Source organism: Hemicordylus capensis, chromosome 2 (genome assembly GCF_027244095.1).
Source record: "Hemicordylus capensis ecotype Gifberg chromosome 2, rHemCap1.1.pri, whole genome shotgun sequence".
Classification (NCBI taxonomy): Eukaryota; Metazoa; Chordata; class Lepidosauria; order Squamata; family Cordylidae; genus Hemicordylus; species Hemicordylus capensis.
In genome coordinates, this window is record NC_069658.1 from 323,398,290 (window position 1) to 323,416,403 (window position 18,114).

Below are 18,114 nucleotides of genomic sequence, written 5' to 3' on the forward strand. Positions count from 1 at the left end.
ACTAGAAATTTAACCCTAGCTCCTGGACTAAAATATCCAGAGAGAATTATTTATTAAAATCTTTATTTGTCCCAGGCAGCCCTGTTCCTATTCTATTACTTGTAAAAGGAATACAGACAAGCCCATTTTAGCCCCACTTTCCCCCACCAAAATGTCTGTATTAAGTCTGCTAAGTCTGGTAATTTTGTCAAGTGTTGGTTGGCTGGCACCTAGATCCAAAGAAAGTTTGTCAAGGCCTGTTGTATATGTATATGGAAGAAGTTTTTTTTAAGCTGTAAATAAAGAGGACAAGTGGCCATGAAACACAGTAGAAATAAATTATAACACTTCTAGGCTGCACTTTTTGCATTTCATGGCAACTTGTCCTAAGTCTTTCTGGAGCTCAGCCTCACCCACCATCAGGCTGGACAGCACCGGAGCTGTCAGAAGTGATAAATGCCGTTAATACCTTCCAAGCCTGCTTGCTATTCTGAGAGCAAGAACTGGAGTGGTGGGGGGCCACTTTCCCATCCTGGAAGGGGGACCATGAAGAAGTCTGACAGACTCTGGTACACAAATGATCCTACCAACAGATGGGATGCAACTTTGGTACTTCGTCCTAGTCTGGAATCTCCTATAATCAGCTCGTTAGGTGAGGGAAACAATCTGTCTCAGGTACTCTCTGGAATTTTGGATAGTGTTTTGAGTCAGATTTCTCCTGTCCCCTTGCTCCTCTGTTCTAGTCAAGCACATGCTCACAAGAAGGCTAATTCAAAAACTAATAAGCATAGCAGTAATTGAACCCATTCCACTCTTTGAAAGCAAGACAGGCATCTACTGTCTTCTCTTCCGGGTCCTCAAGAATGAGGAGACTAGAGCATTTTTGAACTTTAGGGGTGTAAACTGGTTTGCTGTATATCTGCTGACTCATGACAGAGATGTGGATGTCCACACTTGCAAATCCCTGCTGTTCATTTCTCTCATTGATCTCAAAGACACATATGTACACATTCCCTTCAAACCCAGGGGTCACAAGTTCCTTTCTTTTTGCCTACAAAATACAACATTACCAATATTACTCTCTTCCTTTTGGGCCTTCCACCTTGGCCAGAACCTTTATGAAGGTCCAAGTAGGACCTCAAGATGACAGATGTTCAGGTGCACCTTTACTTGGACAACACTTTCTTCAGGGCATAGTTCAAGGAGAAAGTGGATTTGCACATGAAACTGACGGTGGCCTCCATGCAGAATCATGGGTTTGTAATCAGCTGGACCAAGAACCATCTCAAGATACTGTACCTTTGTGTAGTCCTAGATATGGCCCAGACATCTGTGTCGATCTGAGTCAAAAGGGTAATTTTTTCCCCTGCAGCTCCTGCTCATTCGTTGGATCTTCAACAGTCAGCTTGGCTAGTTCAGCTGTCTCGACTATTAGGGATGTTAGTCTCTTGTGTGGATCTAGTCCCCTACCGGGACTAGTCACCTACAGTGGGGAACTAGATCCATGACATTGCTAGATGCTTGTGTGCCCTTCTCAAAGACTCTTTACTGTCAGGAAGGATTGTCAGATTCAGGTGTGTCCCAGCCTCAGGGTGTCCATGATTTGGTTGCTGGACAATCAGTGTTCCATGGGGCTGCCACTTTCTGAATCCCTTAGAATTATAATTGCTACTGATGCTAGCCTTTTGGGTGCAAAAATGCCATAACCCAAGGAATTTGGATGAAGCCAGACTTGACAACAACCTACTCAAGCTCAGGCAGTCTGAATCACTTGAACTGTTGTTCAGTTCCAGAGCACCACCTAGGGATGTTACATGATGATCCACATAGACAACTCATCAGTCTTCTCCTACATCAATAAGCAGGAAAGGGTGAAGTATCCAGGCCTATCTTTGGAAGCAGGTTTCTTATTCTATTGGGCGGAACATATGCTTCTTGAGAGCCCTACGCATTAGAAGGGTATACAGGTGGCCCTCATTCACAAGGGTTCCATTCTGGCCTAAAATTGTAGATAACAAAACCTTAAGTCAATGGGAAAAGTGGGGGAGGGGGTAGGTTCTGGAGCCCAGGAAAATGACTGGAAAATCACCAGAAAGACAGGGCAAAAGCAGAAATAAGCATGGAGCACAGGACTGTACCTTGACCACCTCCAACTCTTCCAGCAATGTTCCCCAGCTTCTCAAGTAATTTGTAATTACTTACGGGGAACCTTTTGGTTGTTCACTTATTGAAGGCCCTTCCTTTCTTCTATTCTGTTCATCCTAGAATTACTCCAGGATTATCTAGACCTGGGCTTTAAGTTTCACATTTTTCACAAACAAGTAGCTACACTAGGTTCCATCCTAGCTATAAGTGGGGATACTCGGTTAAGTGCCCAGATTCTTGTCAGATGTTTTCTTAGAGCAGTTTCCAACTTTGCCTTTTCAGTTGTCCATTGTTTCCTCATGTAGCACCTAAACATAGTATTACGTTGTCTAAAGGAACCACTTTTTGAGTGTTCCAGAGATGTCTGTTGTCGTCTTCTCTCTCAAAGTGATATATATCAAGGTGCTCTCATCTTTGCTCACAAGATTTCAGAGATAAAGTCTTTCACTAAGACAGAGGATAGACTCCTTTTGTCCCTTAGGTCAACTAATTGTTCCAACATGAGCAGGAGTTAGCGTTGCCAGACTTCTGCCTTAGCTCCTCCCACCCTAGAGGGAGAGTGCGTAGCACCAGTTAGATGTCAGAAGGACTCTTAAATTTAAGAGGGCCCAGCCTTTTGGGCATTGTTAATTGTTACTTCTGGAATCAAAGGTAGGGGATTGCCTGCTTCTGAAACCTCTCTTTAGGTGGCTCAAGGTCAGTGGCGTATCGGGGGGAAACGGTGCCCAGGGCAAGCTCCCTGAATGGCCCCCCGGCCCCCACATACCTGTGAGGGCGCGGCGGCGCCCCCCAGGCAGCAGATCGCTGGCGGTGGCGGCGATTCAGCGGTGGCGTGCGGCGGCGGGTCGCCCGAGTGTGGCGGCGGGTCGCCCGCCGAGTGTGGTGGTGTGCGTGCGGCGGCGATTTGGCGCTGGCGGGAGGCGGCGGCGGGTCGCCCACGGCCCGCCGAATGTGGCGGTGGCTGGCGTGGCGGCGATGCTGTAGCGCGGCCCGAGCAGCGGCGGTGGATTGCCCGCCGAGGATGGAGTGCAGGCCGCAGAGCGACGCCGAGCCTGGGAAGCGATGCCGGGCCAGGAGACAGGCTCGGCGTTGCTCTGCGGCCTGCACTCCGTCCTCGGCGGGCGATCCGCCGCCGCTCGGGCCGCGCTACAGCATCGCCGCCACGCCAGCCGCCAGCCACCGCCACATTTGGTGGGCCGCAGGCGACCCGCTGCCACCGCCCGCCAGCGCCAAATCGCTGCCGCACGCCCGCCACCACACTCGGCGGGCGATCCAGGGGGGGCGGGGGGGAAGCCACTTTTTGGCGCCCTCCACGTGACCCCCCGGGGTGGTGCCCGGGGCACCTGCCCCCCCTATCGTTACGCCCCTGCTCAAGGTATGCATTGCAGAAGCACACAGACGTTCCGGTAAACCTTCACCTAGAGGTCGTCTTCCCCATTTCATTAGTGGAGTTGTCATTTCCTGGGCTATCTACTCTAGAGCCTATGCTGAAGAGGTGTGTGGAGCCACAACATAGTCATCCATACCTACTTTCACGTGACATTATAAAATTAATGCCTTTGCCTATACTGAAGCGGCCTTGAGTGCTTAATTCAGCTTTAGAATCTAGATAGCCCTTCCTGCCTGGAGCTTAGGAGGTGCTGCTATGGAATGCCTCAAAGTCCAGGACCACTGGAGGATAATTAGTGCTGCCTTTGCTCAGCTTTGGCTAGTTTGCCAATTATGGCCTTTTCTTGACTGGCAGGCGCTGTCAACGGTAACTCATGCCCTTGTTACCTCTCGTTTGGATTACTGTAATGCACTCTACCTAGGGTCGCCTTTGAAAATCATTCAGAAGCTTCAGCTAGGGATGTGCACAGAACTGGTTTGGAGGCCCTTTATGGGCCTCTGAACCGATTCGAAGAACCAGTGGTTCCACCAGTTCGAAGGCAGCGGGGGTCTCTATTTAAGAGTGGGGGAGGGTGCACCTACCCCTCCTGCCGCTTCCTCTCCGCCAGCGTCTGTGTTTTACAAAGCCAATCGGGGCGGCAGTGTACCTCCCTGCTGTCCCATTGCCTTCGTCTTCCGGATATGACCGGAAGTCACTGACGTGCCTACGCGTGCCGCCATGGGCATGCGCACATCATGCACACACATGTCCCTGTGCCAGTGCTTGCAGGTGCGTTGGCAACTTCCAGTCATCTCTGGAAGACGAGGGCAACGGGGTGGGAAAAGTGGCAGGAGGGATAGGTGCACCCTTCCCCGCTCTTAAAGAGAGACCCCCGCCGCCTTCGAGCCTCCCGGCGATGGTTCCATGCACATCCCTAGCTTCAGCTAGTCCAGAACGCAGCGGCCCGACTCCTTATGGGTGGCCATAGATTTGATAGTGTCACATCTCTTTTACAGTCGCTGCACTGGTTGCCTGTTCGCTTCTGGGTCCAATGCAAAGTTCTGGTTCTCACCTACAAAACCCTTATCATGTCTCCCTGCAGTCATCATTTTTCTAAACTAACCCCCCCGCCCCCCGCCACCTCGGTGTCGTAGCCTTGCCTCCCAAGAGTTCTGGACCCTTGGTGGGCAAATAGAACAACTTTTCACAGGGAGTTAGAACAGGGACCTGTCTTATTCCTTGTTAAATTGTCATGCATAGCAATGATGCTATGCAGATGATGATGACAATGTAAAGATGTTCCAAGTTGTAGAGCAGAATGGTGGTACCCAAGACTTTATGTTGCCTTTGGGAAATTGGAACTGTAGAAATTTTGTTGTAAATGAATGTGTGCAATATTTGGTTTGATAAGAAGCCAAGTTCTGTTTAGGTCCATTTTGCTGTTTTTAGTATTTTTAACTCTTCAAGTGTTAAAATGAGAAGTTCTAACCTGTTTTTAAGAAGTCAAGCAGAAGGTATGTCATTCTTCGTTTGCTTCCTACGATTTCATGCTGAAAGGCATGCTTTGTGGTGATGATTTCTGTATGTTTTGGTCACATCAGCAGTCCAGACTGTAATTTAGCAGTGTTTTAAAACTAAAATGCCAGCCTTGTCCCTTTTGCAGCACAGGAATAAATGGGAACAGGGTGCAAAGGGTAAAAGGAAAGTTTTTCTTTTGCTACTGGAATTGTGTGTTGAGAACAGCCTGCAATTTGGTATACTTCTGTCCAGTCTCCCAGTTTGCAATCCTCAGCATTGTCATACAGACTAGCTTAGATGATATTTTTCAAACTGGTCCCAGGGCAAATTGTTAATCAGTGAACTTGTACTAGTTTCTTCTAGACATGAAAATTGACACCTACTGATCCTGTCTTGATGGATAAGATTAATGGCATTTTGGGTTGGAAGAGGATTTTTGTGGGAGTTTAAAAATGCCCATTTAACTTGATTGCCATTTTTGAGATCTTGAAGCAATTACCTGCTTCAAAATGAATGGCAATGGATCATTTCACTGCCAGATTTCTTATTTCTACACTTCTGAAGCCTTTAGTGACATGATCAGGGGTGAAGAAATGTGGGCTCAGTTCATCAGCTTGACAAAAATTTTACTAGTCAGATGACTCCTCGAGCTATGATGGTACACTTGCTATTGGGAAGAAGCTGCATCAGCCTGCCATATTGTATAAACAACACTCAGTGATGATCAAACATGTGCCACTATAGACACAACACAGACCCCATAAATATGGAAGGAAAGAATGTATTTTACAGTTGTATTCTATTTATAAAATTGAATTTTTACTTTCAGTTCACATTTAAGTATACTAAAAACGCTTAGCTTAGCTTCACAACAACCTGAAATTATTAAATTCTGAATAAGATATTTCCCACTGACCTGCACATACCAGCTTTTGCATAGACAGTCCTGCCACTTAAATTAACTGAATGCATTATTTTCTACACCAGAACATGCTTACGGAAAGCTGGAAACGTTTATTTTTATTTTTAGAAGAAATTCTGAACAAGATACAGTCATCCCTTGCCAACCGTGGTTTTGAGTATATGAGAATGGGAAATTGTGACAGGTCTTGCCAGTCGCAACCCAAGCATCCGTGGCTGGCAAGGTGTTTTCGTGCTTGTGTGTGGGGGGTGCGTTTCAGAAGTTCGACCTGCTCATTCCTCTTGGTGGTACTTGCTGACCTTTCTGTCCCTTGCCAATTTAAAATGCCTTTGAGTAGTTTTCAGGGTGGGGGGTGGTTCAAAAAATTTCCAGAAGTTTGATCTGCTCATTCTTCTTGGTGACTCTGCAGGATTTTATTTTTTTTACAGCAGTTTTTTTTTGTTCCCTCTACCTTTATTTTTAGGTTTTTTTGTGGTCATGGTTTCCCTAACCCCTGGTTTCCCATAGACTTTAATGCCTCACCAACTGTGAATTTGCCAATGGCGAGATTTTTGCCAGAACGGTTTTGCCATTATCAAAGTGTGTGCCATTTTCAGTAGGGGTCTTGCCATGGCCAGAGCAGGATAATTGGCTCTCTCACTTGCATGAGAGCCAATTTTTCCACTCTGACTGCAGCAAGTGCCAGTGTGGTGACGGCAGGGAAAAGGCGGCACGAACAGCTGCGTGGGGCAAGACTGCACGGCTGCAAAAAACAGCTGCACAGAGGGCTAGAGTTTTGTGTGCAGGCGCGCAGCCATGCACCTTAAAGGGAGCATGGGTGCTGAAGGGGATGGAGGCACTAACTTAAGGGAGAGGGAGGAGACTCCTCAGCTCAGCTGGCTCTGCTCCAGCCAAGAGTCCAGACAAGAGGCAAGCAGTAGCGGAGGAGCCGCTTTTTGGAGGACCCAATTTTTTTAAAAAAACAACTCACCAAGCATCATCTTTCACTTGTCTCAGACGAGTACACGATTGGATTTCCGCTGCCCTGGACGTTATTTTTGCTCCATCATTTAAGGTTTTGGGACTGAGGTTCTCAATGTTGTTAGACATTACTGGTATTACCTTAAATCTGAGTGAGAAAATGCTTGTTGAACTTAATAGGCAAATATATTGCATAGTTGTGGCTAGAATGACTGATATCTCAAATTTGAGTTAGACACCACTTCTCACGATTCTCCAATGGAGTTGTAAGATCTGGGACATTGATCTAGTGGAGAAACATGGTTGCCATCAAAAAGGAGAAATTCCTTTTTTGAAGACTGGTTCCCTTTGAACATATGGTGAGAATATTCAAACTCAAAACAGGTCAACACCACAAAATTCTATGTACTAGAACAATCACAGTTAATGTAAGATATCACTTGTCCTGACTGTCTTGTGTTTTTATCCCATTTTTCTATCAAAGTAGAGGAATGCTTGAATAAGTATGACACAAAATGTTTCACTTAGACATTAACAAAAATAAATTCAGTCTGGGGTGGGGGGACCCAGAGTTACCACTAAAGCTGATGTTACAGCTTTCTGAGTAACTGGAGTGGGTTTGCTTGCTTGGGTGAAGGTGTATTTGTGCAAATACTCAATAAAAATAAATAAAGGGGGAAACAAGATAGCATGCTGGGGGAAAAACCCAGAGCTAAAGCTAGGGCATGCCAAGAAAGCAACCCTCACTCAAAAATGTGCTGTGCATTCTTTACTGTGCCTCTGCAGCAGAAGCTTCACAGTGCTTGGAAGTACGGCCAAAAGTGTGCAAATACTCTAAAGAACTGCCCCCCTCCTTGAAGGTATCAAAATCGTATGTCTGGGTTATCTGTGGGTACCTTGCATGCACACACAAAGTGTTACTGAGGTGGGTGGGAATGAAGGAGTGATGTATAGGCAGTTGGAGGGGAAATGGGTGGGGGATTCAAGAGAGAATGGGTAGCAGTGGCCGAAGGGAAGAAGGTGGGAAGATTAAATCCACAATTTTTCAATATGAAAACCTATGTGGACAGAACAAAGTGGGGAGGGAAAGCAGAAAGAGAGGCAATCTGTGTGGACAGCCTGTATTGACTTCCTTTGCGTTTATTACACTTCTGCAATAACCCACCCCATCTGAAAAACTTCATAATGAGGGGAAATTAACATGGTGTAGGGGTGCGTGTATGAGTGTGTGTGAGAGAGAGAACGAATGAACGAGAACTGTATAAATAGGTCAAATAGCATGTTGAATCAGCATGCCAAATTCCTGATTTAGGGCATCAGAAAAATTGGTGTATTTAGTAAATTTTTGAGTGTTGGGAGAGGGTGATGCAAATCTTATGCAAAGGAGGAGACACTGCATGGGAAAATTGTCCAGTTCAAAAATTTCCAGAAAACCCATATCTCTGGAGTTAATTAGGTTTAAACTCCCCTCCCCTCTTATTGAATGGGTCCTAGTTAACTTTATGGAATGTAGACTTATCCATCAGCCTGACAATGTTTTTAATTACTTAATTCTTGCCCCAGTTTCTGAATTCGGCTTCTTATGGGGCAGGAGAGAAAAGTATCTTTTTACTCTTATAGTACCTCATTTGAAGGGCATGCTTGTTGGTTTTATCAAGCATCTGTTTTGCCTTTAGCACTCACTGAGGAGGAGTCCTCCCCCAGGACCAGGTAGAGCCCTGTCCTCCCCCAGTACAAGCACATATGCACAAGCAGTACAAAGGAACATTGCAAGGGAATGGAACGTCCATGCATGTGCTCTTCCTATTATCCCCCTATACAGGCTCCATGCATCCATCCAGACTCCATGTAATCTCCATGCACTATGCAGATTACTCATGCTCATTGGAATATGGAGACTTGTGGACTGAGAACTTGCAATATTTAACACTTGAAGTGCCTATCAACAGGATGGACTATTCTTGCTTTCAATTCCATGGCTATGTGTTGGGAGAGATGCAAAGCAGTGGGCGGGGGGATGGGGGCAGGGACTTGCTTTTGGGTATGCAGAAATTGGAGCGAGCATTGAAAGCAAGCTGCCCCAGTCATTTCTGCTTATTTCTCTGGAACTATTAGTGCAGTGGTTTTTCTTCAGATTTCTCAACTGGGCTTCTGAGGAAGTCCAAATATGGATGAGCAGCAGCCACATGGGGTAGCTCAGGGATATAATGGCCTCTTAGTGCTGGCTCACTCCATCAAAAAACCAAACCCAACCCTGCTGGGCTCCATGGTGGGAGGGGCCAGGTCCTGCTGCTGCTGTTGGGCAAGTGCAGATGATAACTATGCGAAGTCATGCAAAGTGGGGCAGTGTAATGATGCTCTGCGCACAGATCCCTGTCACACCAGGCTTCTGTCTGTAGGAAAGAGCATATTCAAGATGCACAGCATGCTCAAGATGTGTGCTGAATACATAGATATGAGTAAAATAAATTGGATACATGTAATATGCTTGTAAACTTAATAATATGATATTGCAACCAGCCTTCTTAGGTGTGTAGATCTTGAAAACTCCTATTTTTGAACATTTCTTTGTTGAGCAGCTTTCATGTTGGTCTTGTTTCTTCCCTTTCACCTTTAGAGTGAGTCATGACTTCATGTTCTGAGTATGTGGATTCCAAGGCTGAGCTTACTGCTTTGCTGGAACAGTGGGAAAAAGAACATGGCAGTGGACAAGACATGGTTCCTATCCTTACTCGGTCAGTACAGTTAAAATGTATTCAGAAGTATAACTGCATAAAGTGTGTTATACTCAGCCAATTTCTAGACTAACCTGTGGATTAGGTTTGTCAGCTGTACTGGTTCCCAGTCCATTTCCAAGCCCAATTCAAAGTGCTGGTTCTAAAGCCCAAAACAGTTTGGGACCAGTTTACCTGAAAGAGTGCCTTGCCCCATATATCCTGACTTGGACCATATCTTCTTTGGAGACCCTGCTCCGAGTGCCCCTGCCAGATGAGGTGGGTGGTTACTAGGAAGAGGGCCTTTTTACTGGTGGCACCCCATTTATGGAATAGCCTCCCTAGTGAGGCTTGCTTGTTCTTTTAGATGCCCGGTGAAGACCTTCCTGTTCACTCAGGCTTTTAAAATAGATTTTTTAAAAGTATAAACATGTTTTCTATTATTTATTGTAATTTGTTTTGTGTTCTATGTTTTAATTGGATGTTTTTACTGTTGCAGTGTTGTGAGCCTCCCAGGGAACAATTTGTTATGGGGTGACTTACAAATAAAGTTGTTGTTGTTGTTAGATGCCAGGTTTGTTCATTGTGCAAGGAAGATAAAGGGTGGTTTTTCAGTGAACCCCCATCTTCCCTCTGTAGCTGTTGTGCCTCTGGGAACCACATCTCTGACAACTGGGAGAACTATCTTCTCAGGGAGATAGTTTCAGGAAACAAAGCTGGCTGCAGAGGGAATGGCAAATTGCCAAAAATCAGAGACGTGGTTTCCTCGTGCAATGAAAAAACCTGGTGTGTCCTCAGAAGGTTAGTCTGGATCTTGGCCAGTTCCACTTACAATCGAAGTACCGAATTTTAAGGGCTTTGGGAAACAAGAAGAGCAAAGTATAATAAAACTTTACCAGAAGAAGCAAGATAGGCTGAAGTGCTTGCTGCTGGTACATAGTAGTGCCGTATAACAGTTGGAAGATACTTACTGCATCAAAGCCCCCCCCCCGCCCTTGCTGAAATGATTTTAAACTGGCTTTGATTTTGTTTTAATGAGTTATTTGTTTTTTATCTGTGTTTATATTTGTGAACCACCTAGAGCCATTTGAGTGAGGTGGTATGAAAATCTCATACATACATACATCAAAATAAGTAACAAAACTGGAAAGCCATTAACACAGATGCTTTCCTACTCTTTCCTGTATTTCTGCCAGCGTAACTGCATAATTAAGGCCATCATGGCCCTTGCTCACAGTTGCCTACTTTTGGCAGTGTAGATTTTGTTCTAGCAGAATGGAGTGATCCAGTTTCCCATAGTTCTATCTTGCTGAATTACTGTTGTGTTATGGTTCTCTGCAGTAAAGTTGGAACATGGGTAGGTCAGTAGTCTTGCAATTATACGGTATTAGCAGCCATTAGTGGGAAGATGTTCAAGTGGCTCATGTTTTTCTCTTCCCCTCTAGCATGTCGGAATTGATTGAGAAGGAGACAGAAGAGTACCGTAAGCGAGATCCAGATCCATTTGATGATAGACATCCTGGTAAGATGCGGCGAGACCATATGAAAATGCTGTGTAGCTTCATTCCCATTTCATTTTTTGTTTTTTAAGAGCCATGCAGACAAAGCTCCATGAGGTTCATTGCTATTCCTGCATCTGGTGCTTGATGCATGCATTAGCTGCTTTGCAGAAATTTGCCTTACATAGTTTAATAATATATGTAGGCTGAAAATTGTGGGTGAGCCCCTTTCTCTGGATGAACATTGAGGTTTGTACCAGTCCTTGGTCCAGATAATTAACGCCTTCCATTTGTGGTCCTCAACTAGGGTGTGTAGTGTGTGTAATTAAAAGACTTATCAATATTTTCGGCCTTTATGCCTGTGGAACTTCTGATATCCCTTTCTTGTTGTTGAGTCTGGAAGTAGTAGTGCAGGTTTTTGAGCAGGGTATGCATTTATAAACAAATTAGGAAGAACATGAATCTGGACGTAAATGCATTTTATGAGGCCTGGAGTAAATAATTAGAGAGGTTGCTGTTACAGAGCAAGTGGAAGACAGTTCTTCAACTCATTAAAACCTTCTACTCTTAAATTAAAGTTGATCCAACAAAAATATTGTTGCACACATATTGGATATCACAAAGATGCTTTGATCAAAACTTGAGGGATTCTTCACTGTGTTGGAGATGTCAAATAGGTTAAAGCATAGTTTATCAATGGTTTCTTGCTTTTGGATCAGTGTTAGGTGAATTAAGAATTGCAACGTGCTCTGCTTTTGGTTAAATCTTGGCCATCTGAGATTTACTGAATGGCCTGGAAGCTTCAGCCTGAATACTGGCGTCAAAAGGTAACTTCTATAAACTAGAAATCCCCGGTGTTCACCTTCCATTCTCTCATGGAAAGAAGCTCTTTCCAACGTGGCAATTCAAACATTCATTACACAAAAATGGAATCTGGACAGTTTTTGCATGGCCCTTTGAAAATAATATGTTGTGATTTTTAAAATTAAGTTTGAATATTTTCGTTCTTTGATAGTTTTAAAGTCTGTGGATGGGAAGAATAGCAATGATAAAAATAAACTGGAAGGATGACAATCAGTTTAGTAATATTGTATTGTATTCTATACAATTCTTAAGTGTTTATATGAGTACTATGGGCTGCTACTGGTTTTTTGCCCCCTTGACTGTTTACTGGTCTGTGAATTGTGTAGTTTGTCGTTTATCATGCATAAGCATGGTTGTGTATGTTGTACTTTATTAAATATAATTTTTAAAATAAATAATACATGTAGGACAAAGTGACTAGTGAAACAACCTTTCATTTTTAGCCAGAAAACAGTTATGACCTTTTAATATAGCCACAATGTATATTTGTTCTATACTTTCTTTGATTTGCTGCTACTTATTTTTGTTAACTTTTAAAGCATGGATGACAAGCTGATTTTGTTTGCCAGGTCGAGCAGATCCAAAATGTATGCTTGGCCACTTGCTGAGAACACTTTTCAAGAATGATGATTTCATGAATGCGGTGAGTTTATGTGAAGATTTTGTAACTGGCAGTTAGTTGCTTTTCTCCATCTTTTTGATTGACTCATCTTTATACTTTGAGTAGGTGTGGCAAGGTATTTATTTCCTTTTAGGCCTGTGTGCAACTTGGAATGTAACTTCCAAAAACTGATATAAAACTGTTCTATGCCTGATTCATACAAGGTCATGATCAGAGCAGCAATAAAGGAGTGCATCCTGTTTGTCCCTCTAATACAGGTTGAGAATCCTTTATCCAGACTCCTGAAATCCGGACACGGCACAGAGAAAACAAACAAACCCCGCTTGTATTTTCTGCTTGGATTCTCGACCTGTAGCTTCAACCACTCACAAAGCCCCCAAACCAATCCCAGCCCCAACTCAGCAGCTAACAGTGGCAAAGCAGCAAAAAGTCCCCAAACTAAGCAGCACCCGCAACTCGCAGAGAGGCAAAGCAGCACCCACTGCTCCGTCTGCAATGGTGGTTGCCTGGCCCCAGCTCAGCCTTGGCTCCTCTTCCCTTCCCACATGGACGGGCACTTTGCTGGCAGCCTTTAAGGGCACTTGCAGGCAGGGCATGGGCCAGGGAGGCAAAGCAGCACCCGGGACTCCGTCTGCAATGGCACTCTGAACGGGGGAAGAGCCCTCCTTCGGGGCGGAGCCAAGCCGGTTTTGTGAATGGGATTGCACTGCCACTCACATGCTTCTCAAGCCAGTCTGCAAGAGGGGAAGGAGGGGAAGTGGGAAGGAGCTTGGCTGGAAGGCGGGAAGGAACTTCAGGAGTAGTTGGAGAAAAAAACCCAGTAACCTTTCATGCCCAAGATATCTCATTTATGAACATATTCCGAAATCCAGAAGAATCCGAAATCTGGAACACCTCTGGTCCCAAGCAGTCCGGATAAAGGATTCTCAACCTGTATGTATACTTGAAGTGTTATCTTATAAAACTGGCCTTTGCCGTGGTCTGTGTTTTCTAGGAAAATGCAGATTAAATTTGTTAAAATGACTGCTTGTTTTAAATGAGAAAATTAAAAAGTAAATAGGGTTTTTTTAATGACTGCCGACTCTGCAACCTTAAAAGATTTGTAGAAGGTTTGTGTAGCATGTTGCTTTAATTGAATGGTGACAAATGGATTTAAGACGTATGTCAAAACATTTTATTTTGCTAAAAATAAAAAAACTTAATGCATTGGGCTTGTATAACTAGGCTGCTTGCTATAGTTAAAGTAGAACATGTGCAACATGCAATCCTATGCATGTTTACTCAGAAGTCAGTTCCACTGTGTGCATTGGGGCCTTCTCCTTAATAAGTGAATTTAGGATTGCAGCCTTAGTGTCTTCTCAGTCTGTATTTGTGTATTATTGTGAGGATCATGAAAGACTTTGCTGTATTGATTTTAGTAGAGTTGAATGCCAGGTCAGTCCTATTTTTTTTTAAAGCTGTTTTGTTAAGGAAGTATTACGTCCATAAAATCAGTCAGTAAAAGACATAGTAAATTGCTTGTTCAGATTAAGGAGGGAAATCATTAATATTTACTATAATCCAAGATAGCAAACTTGAGTAACTTGGTTTTTTAAGGGACTGATGCTTGAAAAAGTGTGAGAGAGAAATGGACTTAATCTTATTCTCAATCTTTTTTCAGCTGGTGAATGCTTACGTGATGACCAGCAGAGAGCCACCGCTGAATACTGCTGCCTGCCGACTCCTTTTGGACATCATGCCTGGGCTGGAAACTGCAGTTGTCTTTCAGGAAAAGGTGTCAGATTTAGGAAGATACACATATAATCGTGTTGAACATTTTAGCAGTCCCTACTTGTTCTTGGTGAAATCTGTGTAAAGAATTTAAAAATGTTTTGCTTCTGGGGCACAGTTCTATGGGCATGCATACTTTTCTGAAAATATTTTTTGTAGTTAACTTTCAGTTATTGGTGGGGAATTTCTAGAGAAATTAGAAGAGGCAAAGAAACAAAACAGCTATGTTAAGAGGGAGTTGGGAAGCTAAAAGTCTGCTTTTTGTCCACCTCTTCCCCTTGCAAATCAACCTTGCAAATAAGTTCACCAAAGCTTTCCTACAAAAACATAGCAGCTTGTCTGATACATACTTGAACTTAAACAACTTTGGTGGGGAGGCGGGTAACCCTCAAATTTTAGGAAACACAAGCTCTGTGATGACAATTAAAAAACAAAACTCAAAGGGGGAAAGTTAGACATTTAATTTTTTTAATACAAAAGCTCCTGGACCCAAAGCTCTCCCTGGTTTCTCAGGTTGAGGCAGTGGCCAGGAGCGCTTTCTATCAGCTTCGGCTGATACATCAGCTACGTCCATTTCTGGAGGTAAATGACCTTAAAACAGTGGTACATATGCTGGAAACCTCTAGGTTTGTCTACTGTAATGCACTCTATGTAGGGATGCCTTTGTATGTAGTCCAGAAACTACACTTGGTACAGAATGTGGCAGCCAGATTGTTCTCTGGGACAACACGAAGGGACCACATAATACTGATTTTAAAAGAATTGCACTGGCTGCCGATACATTTCTGGGCGAAATACAAAGTGTTGGTTATCACCTATAAAGCATTTAATGGCTTGGGCCCAGGGCTTTTAAGAGAGCACCTTCTTTGTCATGAGCCCTGCTGCCTGTTACAATCTTCTGGAGAGGTCTGGTTGCGGTTGCCACTGGCTCGTCTGGTGGCAGCCCAGGACTGGACTTTCTCTGTGGCTGCCCCGGGGCTCTGGAATATGCTCCCCACTGAAATAAGAGTATCTTCTTCTCTGTTTGTTTTCAGGAAGACCCTCTAGATTCACCTTATCGCTCAGGCTTTTAATTAGAATTAATTTTAATAATTGGTTTTAATAACTGTTCTATGCTATTGTTTTTATTGTGGTTTGTGGGTTTTTAAAATGACTTTTATATTGTGTTTAAATTTTTTATGCCACCTAGAGATGTAAATATCGGGTGGTATAAAAATATGATAGATAGATAAAAAACATATAGAAAAACCATGGCTACAGTTGCATAAGAGGCTTCTGTTGCTGGTTTCCCATTGTAGATTCCAACTATCTAAAAACAAAACTAACTCCTTTTGTCCAAACTGACCCCTATTTACAACCAACTCCACAGGATTTTGCAAATGAGCAGTCATCTCTCTCTCCTCCTCACCCAACCTCTTTAATTTGAGGTGGAGTTGATTGGAAGTCATGCCAAACTTATGTTTATTGCTTCAGGATCAGCCTAAATATATGAAGAAGTAAATGGATTCTGAGCATCAGTAAAATGTTTGGTTGGTTTGTTGGTTTGTTCTTGCTCGCTCGGTAACCTTAAGCACTTTTGCATAGCTCTTAAACTCCATTCAGAAATGATTTCCAGTGAGGTTTTGTTTTGTTTTAAAAAGGGCTTGACTCGCATTAGGGAGCATGCTGCAGTCTAGAGTCTCTGTGCCATCACTTGGTGTTCTGGTTGTGATTTTAATAGCCACTGGAGACCATGTGGCCAGTTAATCAGAACCTTGCACAGAATATATTTTGTGATTGTATCCATCTTGCAATAATTGGATGTTCATTGTTGCAATCGACTCCTTAAAATTGATTAAAACATTGCACCTTTGCCCCTATATTGCAACAATCTCTTTTAGCAAATTAGTAAGCCTATTGTATTACTTGTCCCATGGCTTCCACCGCTGTCATTTGGGTAGTTGCGTGCTGAAGACTTATGGATGTGAGTTTTAACATTTGAGCCTGTGATTCAACCAAATAAGTGATTAATGCTCCCTGTGGAGAACCTGTGCACATTAGAATGTGCTTTGATGCTTTTGCTGTGGCAGATCCTACTGCTGAAGAGATAAGATACTGTTCAGTTCTTAAAATGGCTTGCTCTTGACCAATAAAAGCTGCTACAGCAAAAATAAAGTAATAAATAACTAAAGCATCTGGATAGTGGTTCTGTCCATTCATAATAGTGGGTTCTGCGCCTGCACAGATCAGCTTCGGTTAGAATTCGCAAGCTCCTCGCGACGCCCTCAACCACCAATGCACGCGACTGCGGCACCCTCTAGTGGCGGTTGGGCGTCCCATTTAGCCAGTTTCTTGCTGACCACGCTACAGATCAGTTCTCGGAAACAGCTTGCTCCTCAAAAATTTCTACAAAATACTTAAGACGACGGAACGTACTAGACCACTCTTTGCCTATCGGACTTTGTTTAAACTGAACTTCGTAATCGACCACAGGAACGTTTTTGACTATTCTTCACTCTGCACTTTGGATCCCCTGGCTTGACGCGGAACGGACAGACAACGACTCCACTTTCGGTTTCTCTCAGATTTGTTTGGAAATTGCCGGCATCCCCCTGACTCGGACTGCACGACTACTCTAACTGCTAGCTAGATGAGCGAACCCAAGAAGGTTGTTAAAGGGAAAACCACCTTTAAAAGGTGTACTGGGTGCTGCGGAAAGATTCCTTCTACGGACAGGCACGATCTGTTTGTTTTGTCTGGGGGAGGCCCATAGTACCGCGAATTGCGGTGTCTGTGTGACTTTTAACAAACAGACCCTGAGGAATCGCAGTGCACGGCTTAAAGTTTAGCTAATGGAAGAGGCGCTTTTAGCAGGGAAATCTTCCTGTGCTTCCACCGGGCCGGGTCCTGCTAAAATGCAGTGTAAAGCCCTCGCCAAGCCGAGTGCACCTTCGACGTCGACAGCCCCAATACTGGCGTCCTTGGCTTTGAGGTCTAAAGACCCAAAATTGTCTTCGGGTGCGAAAGCTCCCTTTTAAGAAACCGGGGAAACATGGTGCGGGTCTGAAGAGGAAATTTTTGCCTCACTCTTCCGGTCCATCGGGTAAGACACTTAAAGTAAAGGGTTGTTGGGATCCCACCCCTTCGCCTTCAGGATTGCAGTCCTATGACCCGTCTCGACATTGAGCCATCTCCTTGTCTCCGGTGCCTTCTCATCAGTCCCCGTCATCTTCACATGAGGAACCTTTATATCGGAAACATCTGTTGACACTGAAAGGATTGACTGCAAAAAACTTCCAAGTCGACATCGACATTGACTTCGACATCGACCGCGACTGTGCCTGATAAGGCAAAAATGGCCATGACGTCAGCAACTTCGACGACGGGGGCTACGACGTCGAGAGGTTTGACGTCAGGAACTGTGACATCAAAGGCTACGGGGGCAGAGGAGATGACTGTAGCGGTCATACTTGATACCGAGCTCTACGTCAATGCCGAATACACTGCTGACCTCAACAGTGAATTGGAATCTAAGGGAATCTATGCTGATGATATCGATTCCCCTGCAGAAGCTCTGTCTCTACTTCTCCATTCTGAGGAGAATACTCCTTCTACAGGGACATTCTCGGGATTCTGAGATAGTGATGGCCACATGCCTATCCCAAGAACACCATCGTTCTCTGCTAAAGGCACGCCTGTCATTGGCCTCTTGCCCCATGGAGGCTGGGGAGCTACTTGTATGATTTCAGGCGACGAGTATGCCCTCTTCACCC

General features: G+C 44.2%; 1 protein-coding gene across 2 annotated transcripts in view; it reads left to right on the forward strand.

Moving 5' to 3' along the window:
• DCAF1 (DDB1 and CUL4 associated factor 1) overlaps positions 1 to 18,114 on the forward strand; it is a 92,715-nt gene that overhangs the window by 6,456 nt on the left and 68,145 nt on the right. For both annotated transcript variants that reach the window (XM_053291112.1, XM_053291111.1), the window contains exons 2-5: positions 9,511 to 9,628; positions 11,053 to 11,129; positions 12,540 to 12,613; positions 14,253 to 14,366. In XM_053291112.1, the coding sequence (XP_053147087.1) occupies positions 9,519 to 9,628; positions 11,053 to 11,129; positions 12,540 to 12,613; positions 14,253 to 14,366 (375 nt within the window). In that variant the 5' untranslated portion in view covers positions 9,511 to 9,518. The remainder of the gene's footprint in view (positions 1 to 9,510; positions 9,629 to 11,052; positions 11,130 to 12,539; positions 12,614 to 14,252; positions 14,367 to 18,114) is intronic.